Raw genomic sequence first — 15,980 nt, forward strand, 5'->3', positions numbered from 1 at the left:
GTTCCAAGCTGTTTATTTAGAGATGGTAATATTCTTCTTTCTACCGTCAGTTTGTTGAATTTGCCATTAGCATCACGAAAACCTTGATTAACTGCGTCCACTAGCAGCCGCAATAACAACTTGTGTTCAGGCTCAGACCATTGTTTATATTGACCTTTAGCTTTCACATCTTGTGTATCTCCCATTGTACCTTGGTAACTAATCATACAATGAAACAAATATGTAAGGCAAACATTATATAATCAGAACTAGTAACTAATATAATAAGAAACAGAACTTAGAACACAGGAAAGTAAAGACACAAGAGCTAAACAATCCACAGATCACTATGTCCCAATCAAGTCCAGCTTATGAACTGTATAACCAATCCAGTCTACAACAGCAACTAACAAAATCAGAAAACCAAGAGAATTTACAAAACATAGGACTCAAACATGTGAACGATGATACAAGTTTGAACAGAACATAAGACACAAAAAAAACCATATTTTTATGACATAATTTAAGAACGATGATGATACTTCTAATCATAGTCAATTGTAAACTAACAACATAAGAGAAACAGACGTGAAAGCTTGTTTGTGTAAACAGACGTGAATACCTTGACTGCAAGAGAAATAACCTTACGTATCTTGTTTGTGTAAGCTGCTAAACAAAAAAATATTGATTAAAGTGAGTATATATATACCTTACAACTAACCCTAATAATAAAGAAATAGACGTGAAGCCCATAAGTTTGTGAATTTGATTGCCTTTTTTTTGTGAATTGTTTTTTTTTTAAACCAATCTTTCAAAATCACACCTTGAGAGGTGTGATTTTTTTAACTGGTTTTCACTTGTAAAATTGTATCAAAGTCTCCCAAAATCACTTTTTATGGTTTTCTAAAAAAGAAAGAGTTATGTTTTGAATAACAGTGGATTTGATATGATTTTTACAAATTATTGATTGAATAACAGAGATTGTAAGTGATTTTAAAAGACTTTTTACAAATGTCATATTCAATAACAGTGGATTTGAAAAGTGATTTAAAAATCACTAGTTGAATAACAGGGAATTTTAAAAAAAATCCAAAATCCTCTAGAATTCTACTTTCAATACACCCCTCTAAATAAAAAGTATGGGAGACAGTTTGACTCAACGAGAGAGTGGGCAGCTACTAACTCCACACCACACTCTTGCATTATTTTTTTGTGTGCTTCTTCTTGATATTCTTTACAGTATTTCTATAGCACGGTATGGTTGTAACCCGAGAGCTTCAATACTGAACCACTTGGTCCTTAAACATCACACAAACTATTAACACCAGCTAGATTTAGAGCAATGATTCAAAACAAACCTATATGTCTATCGATTCACAAGAGATTCTCATTTCCTGACCCTTAAAGTTTAAGCTTAGTTAGGAAGAGATGATAACCAACAGGATTGATATGCAAAAACTAATTCACACGATAACATATTTCAAGATAATAACAAAGTTATCCCTTTGAATGTGTTGTTTCAAAGGAATAAATTAGAGCATATGCTTGAAATGGCTTAGCTTAAGCTTAGTTATATGATAAGAAGAAGATTCCACTCTTCATCAATCCTGTATTGAGTCCAGTCAGATGTGGCAAATCCAAATAACACAAATAGCATCAACACATGAAATATGCTAATCTATGCCTTTGGCTATTTCAGCGATGCAACTCACCATATAAGATGCTTTGATTGAGTTCTGGTTAGTGCGTTAGTAAAGAAGGTCAGTAAGCTCAATTCCAGGTTCTAGCATATAGTTAAATGCTTGTGAAGCAAAATGGGAGACACGTCTATTAGAGAGCACAACATAAACCTTCTGTCTGCCACAATTAACACGAATCAAGTTCTTGGGTACAAAATGTAGAGAAGAAGTAAATTATACCTTAGAAATGTTCTCTGTCCATATCATATGCAAACACAGACAAAAGGAGGTTAGACTGGTGAAGCTGATGCATTTGTGATCAAAGAATAGATAAGCCAACAAGTGATTTTGCCAATCTTTAGTTTCAAGTCTAGCCACTGAATCCACCATGCTAGAGAAATGCGTAAGTTGATATGTATATTACTGACCACATACACATCAATCTCACATGACACACATAAAAAATGGAAGCAAACAGAGCTATTGATATAAATATATGCTCTTCGATCATCGAGCTAGAATTCTCCAGTTAAGCTGACTAGTAATTCTACATGCATACAAAATTGATTTTACCTGATTCTACACTTCCAAAGTTGTAACTAGATACTTGAACTTTCTTCTTACTTGATACTAATATCAACTTATAGCAAAAGTTGGAAACACACAAAACCAGGTTGTTATTAAAGCTTTATAGCGAGACTGTTTTCTCGTGTATGTCTTTTGGTGAAGCCAATGTGCAAATCCAAGAAAAAAAGATGAGGCCAGCTTACGTGGTATTGCACAAGAAATATTAGAGAAGGTAATTAACAACACTTTTGCTAACATAGTATTGTTTCTAGATTAACCTAAACGCTTACAAATGCTCTAATATAATCATAGTAATAACATTTTTCAGTTCACCGATCTATCTATGATCAAGTAAGACAACATAGTAGCCTATCACATTAGATGGAGCATCAGTTATATATATGGGAGTTCAATCCCTAGTTACGAAAACAAGATACTACAAATCAAAACAAGATATAATTTAGAATCTTTCAGACGGTTTAGGCACATAATCATCTCTCTATCTCTCTCACAAAGTATGAAATGCTTTTTCAAACTCATCGATTAAACTACTTCAAGCACATGAAGAACTACAGAAACAACACAGTAATCACAATAACCTACACCAGCATAGAAAAACCTGGGGTAACACCTAGACTGTGATGTAAACCAAAAATCTATGCTGTCTCTACTTGTTATCTGTTTTGTGACTTCATAGAATGATTTCAACAGAGAGAACATTAGACACTAATGTAATAAAGCAAATCTAAAATTTAATTTTAGCAGACACAACACAAAGGCTAAGTGGACTTAAATGTTTCGTTTGACCTCATGATAATCATTGCAATTTTAACCACAGATTGCAAAGGACTCGCTATTGACAAAAACTGATTCCAAGACATTAAGTATAAGCTTAGACAACAAAGATAAAATCATGAGTTGTCATCAATTATGCAACTTGAGATCAACCATTTTGAGTAGGAAAAAGATAACTGTTTCAGCATTTGTTCATCTCCACTGTTATCTAGTTCACGACTTCATTTGTGGATCTCAAGGTGAAGCACATTCAACACCAGTACCAAGAGACCTGTTCACAATTGGATTTCTTCAAACACAACACAAAGACGTTACTTACTTGAATGGTTGACACTTGACACATGGCACACTTGACTTATTCAAGGAACATCATAAAGCCAACATTCTAAAAGAGCCCCAAAAAGACACCAACTCATTCCTTTGCTTGAACCCAATATAATGCATATAGTAATCAAAACATACTAAGCAAAATCACTGCAAAACTAGGCTTCTAAATGCAAAGTAACTGTTTTAATTATTAAAAAAAAAGACTAATAACAGACATAAACATCAAGCTTGGCCAACACAAGAAAAAAAAAAAGATCAAACCAGCAAGAATAACATCAAATGAAGTATAGTCAATCTGAAACTTAACTGGATCAATCATTTCAGTGGAAAATAAGAATTCCAAAACTCCTTTTGGAGCATAATATAAACAACTTCAGTAGAAGATAACATTTTCAACCTCATTTGGCACCATATTAGATCTACCAATCCATAGAAAACAACATTTGTTTACTTCATTTTGCACCCAGAAAATACCAAAACAAAGCAACAAAATTTATTTTCTAACAAATTCAGAAGCAAAAACTGAAGAAACCTGCAAGGAAAAATGTTGATAGAGAGCATTAGGTATAGGGCTCAATTTTTTGTTCTTTTGGATCTCAACTTGCAAAGAAATCAAGTTAGTGAGTATCTACCAACTACCGGATCACATTAATTCCAAAGATAGAATTGAATGCCAACTAGCATTAATCCGTATAAACCTAACACAAAAAAGGAAATTATAGATCAAAGACCTTTTAAGACCAAACAGCTGGATTCAGTGCTTCATTACCAACTTGCTCAGAGAAAAAATAAAATAAAAAAAAACTGTTGCCATTGATACGGTACACAACTAGGGTGTACATGAAATAGAACCAAAACACAAATTCCATCATTATGGCTTCTGGTGAAACCTGAAAGCCACTTCTAGTTCCTGAACAAAAAGGAAGATAAAAAGACGAAAACACAAGTCATGTGTGGCTGCTACAATCATAATCATCAGAGGATTTCAACATGTAGAAACTTTATATAAGGAAGAATAAATCAGATCACATCCAAATAAGACAAAGGGACAATCAATAGTTAAATTAAATCAATGAGAAGAATGTGTACCGGTTTGGGGTTCATGATCATCAAAACTCGCGCTTTCCCTAGATCCACTAGAAGAAATCAAAACCATAGAGAGCACACTTAACAAGACTTACATTCATTTTTTTTATAAACCCAAACTATAAAAATCTGAGCTTTTCTCCACCAAACTTGTAAAAAGAAAGCTTGAAAACAAACATTCTTATGCGGTAAGCAAGCACCCACTTCAACACAATATAGAAAGAAAAAACACATACATAAGCAAACTAATGGGGGTATGATGAAAATACATTTATATCATCCACATCACCACAAGCCAAGTGCAGGCAGCACAACAAATAAGATGATAAGAAGGTAAACGAAAAGAGAGTTTGAGAGATAGAGAGAGAGAGAAAGAGAGAAGAGAGAAGAGAGAGAAAGCAAGAAGAGGAATAGGGGGAACTGACAGAAAGAGAGGTGAGCACGCACACGCAAAGTTATAGGCACATAACAGTGCCTGCATGTGCTCACTCTCTTCTGTCAGTTTTCTCTGTTGCATTTCTTCAATCACTTATCTCTGTCTCCTACTATCAACTAAATTGAGAAGAAAGAACCAAAACCTAGATGGATTATAAAGAACTCAAGAGTCTTGGATTATAAAGAACTCAAAGTATCTTCACTCATACCCTAACTCACAGATCTCTTCCAAAACCCTAATTATAAAGAGAAGCCTCAACAAATCCACTAATCTTTCAATTCAATGATATAGATTGGGTTGTTTGATATGAGTAGTGTTATTGGTTTCGACTTGTTTGCATAGAGACAGTAATGGAGGAAAGAAACAGTCAGTATATATAAAGATAGCAAAAGGTAGCTAGGAGCGAGAAAGGAGGGTTCAAAGATTGACGACGGAGATTGTGGTTTCTTCTTCTTCTTCTTTTTTTTTTTTTAATTTTTTACTTTTTTTTATTTTTTTTCCCCTATCGAAAAGAAAGAGAGACATGATGTTTTGTCAAAAAGGGTTTCGAGGATGTTCTAACACGTGTTCCATACTGAGTGGGTAGGAGAGCACACCTGGTGGGTCAAATCTCTTAACACAATTTCTTCTTTTTGTGTGTTTCCTTTTAACTTTAAAAAGTCTGTTTTTTTCTTTCTCAAAGGGGTTAACTGACGCGTGAGTCACACCGCCGAGCCGACGATATGAATTATTCTTATGTCCAATGAATTCAGACCTACTTTTCTTACCTATTAATTTTAGTTCATTATTAACTTATTTAGTAAAAGGGTTTGATATGCATGCGCTTTTAACTAACGTTTTATAATTATTGGTTATGAAATTTGGAGTCGGAATTTGGATTTGTTAATCTCCTTTTACCAAACAAAAAGAGGATAATAAATCACGGAGGAAAACAAAATGAATCAAATATCAAAATATAAAGAAAGAAAGAAGAATCACTTGCTAGATAACTTAACCCCCCAAAAAAAAAAATTTAAAATTCAAAAAAGTTCGTCAAATGGCATAATTTAGTTTGGCTAATAGTTTTATTTAGGAATTAGGAGTGAAGAAATTTTCACAAATGTATATATATTCGGTTTGTTTACCATTAAGAGACCAACTTAGGGTAGATATTTTAAAGTGGGCTGTTGTTCTTTCTTATTTGGGTCAGGTTTCGAATTTCCTTTTTCGACGCCTAATCAGTAATCATGATTAGACTTTCTTTTCTTCTTTTTTATTCTCTATTAGTACATTTATTTCTTACCTTAATTAATTAATTACAACAGATGAATTGATGCTAGTGAAGAAAAACACTTCCACTAACTCAGACTCTGAAGGATATTTTAATAATGAAATCATTATTGGCACCGGTACATTGTACATAGTACACTTCCACTAATTTACTAGTATGGTTTTTCAATCTTATCTTCCTCCTTTCAAGACCCTTTTAGATTCCCATTCGGACAACGTTCCTGTAATTTTATCATAACTATGATAATTGATAAACAAAACAAAAGTAGTTTTCATTTGTAAATCATAGAATCGTGACATGATTATGCCGGTTAAGTAGTATATTTTTACAATGCAAGATGTTTATGTTGATTATGTCACTTAGATAATGTTGAGAAGTAAAAAGTAGTAAAACTTTAAAATGTTGGAAACCTAAAGTTAACACCATCAAATCAAGTGACAAAATTCTTGTACTAAACCTATGCTTAAAGTATATAGATTTCGATAAACGAAGCTTTCTTAATCATTTTGTCGACTTGGTAAAATAAAGAGAGACCAGTACATACTGAATTACCGATACTAGTACATAGTACACTTGTGGAGCTGTGGTTATAACTGACCAAACTTCGTACTTAGCTTAATTGTTAATATAAAATATAAAGATATATCTTTCATCCAAAACAAAAATAACAAAGAAATCATTAGTTAAATAGTTATCATAATCTTTAAAAAACTTGTGAATATCATTAATGAAATCTAAAATGTAAAGACATTAATCTCTGGCTTTCGGATGCTTCGGTGCACATAATGCAGTGAGTCAGTAGCACAAGTACTCCCTTGGATTCTTTTGCATGTGATAAAATTTGTCTTCTCAGTATGAGTGGTGGTACACATAAATATAAAGAAGTACTACAATTAAGAAGAAAAAAAAAAGAACACAAATTGGAAAAAAATAAAGGATGATGATGAGAAAGAAGTTGGGGACGTACGATCTCGAGTTCCAAAACCTATGAAAACTCAAAAGCTATATTTTTTTTGTCAACTCTCAAAAGCTATGTTCACTGTTTTTTTTAGCAGTTTTTAGACTCAGAAGAGTTATCTACATCTCTTATCTCATTTGTCCACGTTTTATTTCCTCTTTCTTTTTCTTCTTTCACAAACATGTTGTACCACTTGTATCTTGGTGTGTCTCACTCTCTTTGTATATGTAATTTTGTAACGTTTGAGTTGAAATATTTTCATGGACTAAGCAAACTGTATCTCATAGAGCAGCCTGTGTCTGTACCGTGCCACTAGGCCACTATGTTCAATGGACCCAAAATCAAACTTACCCGATGAGTAGGAACAAAACCCATGAACGATCAAACTAAAAAAACTGATAGTGTGGGTCAAGTCTACTCAATTAGAATCTAACGGTCTAGCCCAATATTTGAGTCCATATATATATGGGCTCTATTTCCTCTAAAACAATCACAATTTTCACATAAATGACCAGCTTAAGATAGAAGACTACATTATTTTGGCTAATTTAAGAAACAATACCTTTAGTCGAGATCTAAACAGCTAATAAACGCTTTGAAAAGCAAACCTAACACATAAGTTCATTTAGACAGTTTTTTTTCTTCTTTACATTTAGGATTTTTTCAAGTTTTATTAGATTACTTTATAAGCATTTTCTTATAGAATTGAAATACAAAATTTTCCGACAAAATTAAATGATTATTGTTTAATGGACGTTGACCTGACACTAATGTCCCTAACCTCACCAAACTAGTACTCGAATATTCTAATTAAGTACTCATTAAATAAAAACTTAACAAAAAAACATGTACGTATTGTGTAGTGTACACATAAATATCTATCACCTAACATATTAATTGAAGTTTTCCTTAATACCACACACTTAAGACAAGAAGTTTTTTTCATAAAGAAATATTTCATCCATATCTTATGCACATTTTTAATTTATCCTTAATTATTAGTTAGAAGAATACAGATAGAAACAACTAAGTGCAACATTTTTTCTTCAACTTAATTTAGTAATGGTTTTACAAAGCACTATCCCGAGTTGAAACTGAAACATCAAAACAAAAAAGCACTCATACGAATGTGTGATACAGAAACGCTTTACATAAGCTGGATTCCATTTCATATATAGATATAAACTTTTGGCATTTGATAATAATATATATTTTTTTTAATAATTGATACTGGAGAAAGTAAGATATGAATAAATCGTATCAGAAAAGGAGAAGCGATGTTGTTTATATATATGTTTGATAAACCACTATTTTCGAAGATATAAAAGTATTAGCATAACCTTTTTTGGATTTGTATCATATATGTCCATTGATTATTCTTGTTTTTAGTGAATTGCTATCACTAAACTAAATCATATCAGTGGCAAGTTTCATGACGTGGTTCTGCTAGTCCCACAGATTCCACATGCAAATGTTTAACATCCCAACCAATGTGATTATTATGAAAATTAATAATACTAATGATAAATCAACCAATAATAAACTAAACATAATCCCATCTCTATTACCTTTCCTTATATAATATATGTCCAAAGATATTTTGTTGGAACTTCAATATATTGGCAAGTTGCGCATGTCAGAATGTGTTATACACCGAAGCACAATGACAGAAGAGATAACTGATCTATTTGTTTTCTTTAACCTCTAGATCATAGAGATCTGATCTAACTCTTCTTAAGTCTTTCTTTAATTTCTTTCTACCCTTAAGCCTTAGCCCCTTACTAATTTGTTGATTATTAATATAACTAATCTCATTCTTTTTTTTCTTGATTGTAATCGCAATTCAACTCTTGTTTCATTTGTGTTGAACTAACTGTTTTGTGTCCAATTTATTTTATTCTAACACTAGTCACATTTGTTCAGCAACCAGTTAATGATCTATTTTGATCTCACTATATTCAACACTAATTAACTATATTCCTCGTATTATATGTGTGTGTAAATGCATCTAGAATTCGTTTGGTCAATAACAGTCACTAATTAGATTCTATGGATCGTCTTGATTCCAAGAAGAAAGGATAAGAAAGCCACATGGAGAACGCTTCAACGGTCTACACATGTCGTCATAGCTTTACGAGTTATATGGACAGAACAAGAACCAATATCTTGCTTGGTAATCATATATTCATCATGTCTTGTCTCATTAAAAATAACTAAAAGGAACAACAAGATATACTTAAAAGCACATGTGGATGGATGTGTATACGAATCGATCAATAATCCCACCATATTCGACTTTATGGGTATATGCATGATATCTTCCTTTAAAGCTCGAAAAGTATAGTAATCCATCAAATCCCATTTCCGTTGTGAGGTAATTATAAATCCTACTTGCAATCGATGAACATGTGACAAGTCAATATAGTAATATTACCTTATTGCGTTTCAATTATTAATTCTTTATTGTTTTTTTTTAAATGATATAGTTAAATGTCAAAAGGTTCTTATAAAAACTATTCTATTTTTCTCAGTGCATGCAAATTATGCTGCTTTTAAATTTGGCAGTTAAAGATTTGAGTAAGAAAGTTGTAGAAACTAACAAGACTACAAGGGTAGGCCAATTTCTATATATTGAACAAAAACCTTAGCATAAACCACAACTTTGATGTTAAAAAAAAAAAACCACAACTTTATACTATCTGTAAAGCTATATAAATATTATAATATGGGTGGCAGACAATTTCATCAGATTTATCAAAATGAAGGTTTTAAGACTTCTATACGCACAAGATAAATATATGGCTGGAGAAAATTGCAACGTCGAGAGCCATACACACACAAACGAAAACCAAAAGAATACTACATAGTCTACATTGATGATTGATAGATCGGTGAAACTCGTTCTCATACGTGTTTCGTTGTTTTTTTTTTTTTTTTTTCATTTTTAACAAACCGGATCGGAACTGACGTTATTTCTCGAAAACGACAAATGGTGAAATTCTGAATCCAACGTAACTTAATTTGAATGTCGTAACTCGTAACAGTTATAGATGTTGGTTGGTTTGCATGTCTTCCGTAATAAAATCACATGTTTGATATACTACTAATCGGGTTCATGAAACAACCATCCCAATCACGCTGTCGCTACTTCCACTTTTGTGTTTTGCCGCCCAACTTTTTTTCCTTTTCTTCTTCTTTTCTACTCCACTATCTTTTATTTTAATTTCAACAAAACCAATTAATCAATACTTATCACTTTTTGTTTTAACATTTTAAAAATAAGAAAATCTTATCACTAATCATACACTCGTCACCACATTTGAGCTAAGTATATATATCGCTAATGTTATTATATGACAGATTTAACCAACTTGACTAAAAAATTTCTTCACAAGCTCTCTCTATTTTTATGGTTTTATTACGACAACTTATCTTATAAATTGTTATGAATCATTGATAGTTCTAAATTAGAACACAAACTTAAAAAGACTTTAATAAAGTTAAAACGTAGAAAAGGTTAAAAAGAACTTATGAGTTATAGTCTAACACACAACAATAATTCAATAGTCACATGAATCTTGTAGAGTTTATGGATCAATACGACACTTCAAATTGGACCACCGTTTAAACAAATGAAAAAAAAAAAAAAAGGAAAAGAAGATGATGATGTCCTAATCATTCCAGTTCCAAGGTAAGAGACGTGTAATAGGAAAAGAAAAAAAACATTTATGATAGAGATTAGAGAATCCGTAAAAAAATTGACTCTTGAACATTCTTAAAAAAGAGTCATAATTATCATTTATTGACGATGGAATGGAATCTTTTAAGACAACCGTTCTAAACCACACACACAACACTCTCTCATTCCTGACGCAACAAATTGGCCACGACACAAGAACACACAAACTACTTAAAACTTTTTTGTTTCACGATTCAACAAACGAAACCACATTAAGAATCAAGAACAAGAATCACGAATCGAATCTAGAGAATCCTTAACAATATAGTACACAGGAGAAATTATATAAAAAAAACACACAAGAATAATTCACATTCAAGCAGGTGTAGAAGTCCAGAAAATGTCCTTGAGAGCTGGTCTAAGAGCAGTACTGCAGAAGTTGTTGTACTCGAGAGTATCTCCATGATCTTTCTTCACTTCCACTACAACGAACGACGGAGCCACCGCGAATATCTCCGCTTCCACCGCCAGTTTCCCTTTCCGGCCATTCTGTTTCCCTTCGATCCTCACTCTGCTCTCACTCTTCCTCACGTCGAACTTATTCCCAACTCTCGCCGCTTCTTCCAAACTCGAAATCACGCTACTCGCTGGCCGAGAAGTCGCGAATCTCATCTCCCTCTTCTCTTCTTTCTTCTTCTCCTCAAACAAGGGAGACAAATCAAACCCTTCGGATAAGGCGATTATGTGAAACGCGTTAAGCGTCTCCGTCTCTTCCTTCGACTTGTGCACCAAGACATCACCATCCTCAGCTTCTCCCTCCGTGGCTGTGGAGGCAGCAAGAGCAACAACTGATTCGTTTCTTGATCTCGTCGCAGTCTTCTTGAACCAAGAAGAATCCATAACCTTGTCAATCGTAATCCTCGTACTCGGATTGGGATCAAGAAGCTTCGTCACAAGCCTTCTAGCATCAGAAGAAAGCCAACCAGGACATTTGAAATCTCCTCTGTAAATCTTCCTATACATATTCACAAGATTATCATCTTGAAAAGGCAAATAACCAGCAAGAAGCACGAAGAGTATGACACCACAAGACCACAGATCAGCCTTAGCTCCGTCGTATCCTTTCTTCAGTATAACCTCCGGAGCAACGTACGCCGGAGTTCCACAAGTAGTATGAAGAAGCCCGTCTTGCTTCAAATGCTCAGTAAAAGCAGAGAGACCAAAGTCAGTCACCTTGAGGTTACCTTCCTCATCTAACAACAGATTCTCCGGTTTCAGATCTCGGTGATAAACGCCACGGCTGTGGCAGAAATCAACGGCTGAGATCAATTGCTGGAAATAAACACGAGCGACGTCTTCTCGTAGTCTCCCTTTGGCTACCTTGGCGAACAACTCGCCGCCTCGTACGAGCTCCATGGCGAAATAGATCTTGGATTTGCTGGCCATGACTTCGTGAAGCTCGACGATGTTAGGGTGTTTCACCATCCTCATCACAGAGATCTCTCGTTTTATCTGATCCACCATCCCAACTTTCACCACTTTCTCTTTCCCAACGACCTTCATCGCCACGCTTTTCCCGGTCTGTACGTTACGAGCATGGTACACCTTCGCGAATGTTCCGTGACCTAGAAGACGACCTAGCTCGTAACGGCCGTGAAGCAGCCCCGTACTGTTACAGCCGCCGTCAGATCCATTCTCCACTGCTTTTGTTCCTCCCACCATGATTTTTTTTTTTTTTACAAACGATGATTTTGAAATATTTTTGAACGAAAAGAAAAAACAAAGGAATATAAAAAAAAGAAGGATTTAACGGATTTTGAGATTAATCAGGAGAGATTCGAGAGTTGTGAAAACAGGATCACCCGTCCTCGACGTGTTTCCGGTGGCAATTCCTGCCGCCGACAGATCGGTTAAACCGATCACACAGTCTAGTTTTCACCGGCGATACTCCGACCATCTCTCTGCATTCCCTTCTTAGGATTAGTTTCCTCCTTTCGGTTTTTACTCAATAGAGAGAATCAGAAGCAACTAAAAGAATAAAACAAACTCTCTAAAAAGATGATAAAACCTCAATTTTCTTCTCTTTTCCGGTCGGATTAGAGGTCAGAAAAGAGTAGTATTTATATAGATATCAACGACAATGAAATGACGTAAATACCCTTGTTAGGGAGTGATAACTACTCCGTTTAACCTCCTTTCACTGACTGACAGGTGTCAATGTAATCCCCCTGCGGCGGTTTCGAGTTTGTCCAATTATTGAGATAGCGATAACGACACGTGTCCTTAAATGACCGGTTGCGAGTCTGACTATTGTAATAAGTCTCTCTCTTTGGTAATAGAGGATAGGGAATTCGTGGTTTGAGTATTAACTCTATAGTTTGACTGCCTACTTAATACTTATCACCTCATTAAGGGGAAACAAATAGCATAAACAGTATTCAATGTATAAAAATCTCTGTATCTACTACAAATATGACAATAAAATATTGGACCTGATCCTTTCACGTAGTTTCCTTCAAACATTTTTGTTTTTGTTTTAAACGTTTGTTTGGCTATTTATCATTTCTTGTTGTGGACCATTATGTGTTGATTCTAGGGTTTTCTATTTCATTTATTTTGTTCTTTTGTACACGAATTAGATAGATAGTCTCTAGCTACTGCCTATAGATAAAAAATGTTAAGTTCTTTCTAATCAGTAATTAGTTTATAGCAACAACAAAAAAACACACATGGATGGATATGTTATCATGAGGTCCGTAAGCAAGTAAAGGCTGGTTTGATGAGAGATTATATGTCATTTACTAAAACCAATTAGCTTAGCCGTTAATGACTTTACCAAAGACTCTTCTTTCTCAATTCATTCCATTTTTTTTTCAAAATGGATGTTCGTGATGTCTACTCTTCCAAGTTCCGACCCTTTTGACAAATGTCGGAAGACACGTGTGCGTATGATTTGTACAGTTACATAAAACGTACGAAAGTCTGTAGACAAAACACAATACGTATATTTATTTATATGTCTACATAGAAATTATTTATACACAAACAGAAAAATACGTATATAAGCCGTGCTCCACTTAACTTATACTATATTACTTACTATCTCATTTTAATAGAGTTTTCTTTTATCACATTTTATTTATACTTTTGCTAATTCATATCATTTTCACGTTTATTATGCTTTCAGAAGGTTTCTAAATTCTAATTGTGAGATAATAATTAAAAAAAGAATGGATTCTTTGTTTACATTTACAAGCATTACACAAACTGTAAGCTGTCAACCATACAAAATTGAGACACGATCTAAAATATTATAAATGAGAAACTGAGACCAAGAACACAGTTTTCTCTTTTTCCAAAATAAAATAAAATAAAAGAATACAAATTTTCTGAAACAAAACAGTTTTTAGGAAAAGAAAGAAAAGAAACATGCATTCAATGACACAAAACAGAGCAACACGATGTTCATTCCTCCTCAGCCACCAGAAACGTTTGGGCGGCTCTCAGCGTCAGTGATCCCCTACCTTTAATCTTCATGCATGTGGACCTTCTCTCACTCATCTCTCCTTTAATTTATATCCTTGTAATCAATTAATTCGGATATAATTTCTTTTAAATAACTTCTTTTACAAAAAAAATACTATATAGCTACGTAATGTAATTCAGTTTAGAAATACCTAAAGAGCATTTGCCTTTCTGTGTTATTTACCAGATAATTGGTAAGTACTATATTATATATCGAAATAATTATATGTGCTTCTTTCTCTCACAATTTCAAATATGATTCTAATTCTGATATTTTAACGGGAAATAGTTTTCCTCTATATAGATTTACTTACTATTATCAAAACCGATGCGGACAATTCTTTGAAACGGTCTAGATGCATACGGTTGCACTGACTACATTCGCTTGATTAATCTGTTCTCTCTATTCAATATTTATGCGATTTTAACATTTTGATTCTAACCGCATTAATTAAATATTCACCAAAACAATGTGCGACTGAAACGATGTACTAACTTGTGCACATATTCGCATGCATTCACGAGACACATATGACTTATATATACTGCCTTCTCTGTTGCTTCTGCTTTAATAATTCATCTGAGATATGCATACACTTGCACAAACACACGCAAAGAGAGAGGACTAGCTACATTAAAATAATGCTATTATTGCATGGGGGAATCAACTATATTTATTTTGATATTCTTAGAATAAGTTGATGTTGTTGTTATATGGACAATAGCGCTTTCAATGATGTCATGTTAATGGTTTGTTTTGATATTTTCCTTATGCATTATTAGTTCATATATAGTCGTCGAATGCTAAATGTTAACATATACAAATATACATATATGACTATGACGACATCTTCATACATTACTGTATAAACAAACGTACACAAAATTTGAGCCGTATATATTAAATCAAATCATAATTTGGGGTCCAACAAAAAATTTCCTAGACCGATTTGATGTAAACACAAAAATCAAACACCGACTTTTTTTTTGCCACTAAGTTAATCTTCATTGTTCAAAAATACAGCAAATATGCCCTAAAAACAAATAATCATAACCTTGAAATATATTATTGGTATGAATTGGTCTAATTAATTAACATCACTTGATTAGTTTTTAGCTGAAATAGCTAGCACCGTCGGCGTCGACGCGAAGTCCTAATTGTCTCCTAGACAATAATGAGTGTTACTGAAAATTGTATTTAAAGGTTAAACTAAAATAGTCAATAAACATGCATTGTGCTTTTGTTGGACTTGTTTAGACTTAAAGATTCTGTATGATCGAACGAGTATAATTGAGTTTTCTGATACCAAGCCCTCGTGAAGGACATCACAGAACGAAATGAAACGGTCGAGAGAGCATATAGGAGATTCTAGTCATTATTTTGCTATGCAACTATATGTCTAGCTGTTGAATTATATTAATGTAAATAGATGCAGCTAGGTAGATAAAACAGACCTAAAGAATCCTGATATTTCTTGAAATAATCGCATGTTCTCGTAGTAGATTAACCGACGACAAAAAAGAAAGAAAAGGAGAAGCAAAAACCAAAGCAATCACAAAGAAACAAAGAAGGGTAGGGATTTTCTGGTTCAGGTTATATTATATGATGACGTAAGCAAACGCCCCATGGCATAGAGACTAGAGTATATTCTCTCTTACATTTTGGTAGGCGGTGTCTT

At 33.6% G+C, this 15,980-nt stretch overlaps 1 protein-coding gene across 1 annotated transcript; it reads right to left on the reverse strand.

Moving 5' to 3' along the window:
- Positions 1-10,879: 10,879 nt before the first annotated feature.
- Positions 10,880-12,864, reverse strand: LOC17879614 (CBL-interacting serine/threonine-protein kinase 6). Its single transcript, XM_006285381.2, has one exon. It carries the CDS (start codon positions 12,496-12,498, stop codon positions 11,152-11,154), a length of 1,347 nt encoding a protein of 448 aa, XP_006285443.1. The 5' UTR covers positions 12,499-12,864; the 3' UTR covers positions 10,880-11,151.
- Positions 12,865-15,980: the final 3,116 nt, after the last annotated feature.

Source organism: Capsella rubella, unplaced genomic scaffold (assembly GCF_000375325.1).
Source record: "Capsella rubella cultivar Monte Gargano unplaced genomic scaffold, Caprub1_0 scaffold_7, whole genome shotgun sequence".
In the NCBI taxonomy this organism is placed as follows: domain Eukaryota; kingdom Viridiplantae; phylum Streptophyta; class Magnoliopsida; order Brassicales; family Brassicaceae; genus Capsella; species Capsella rubella.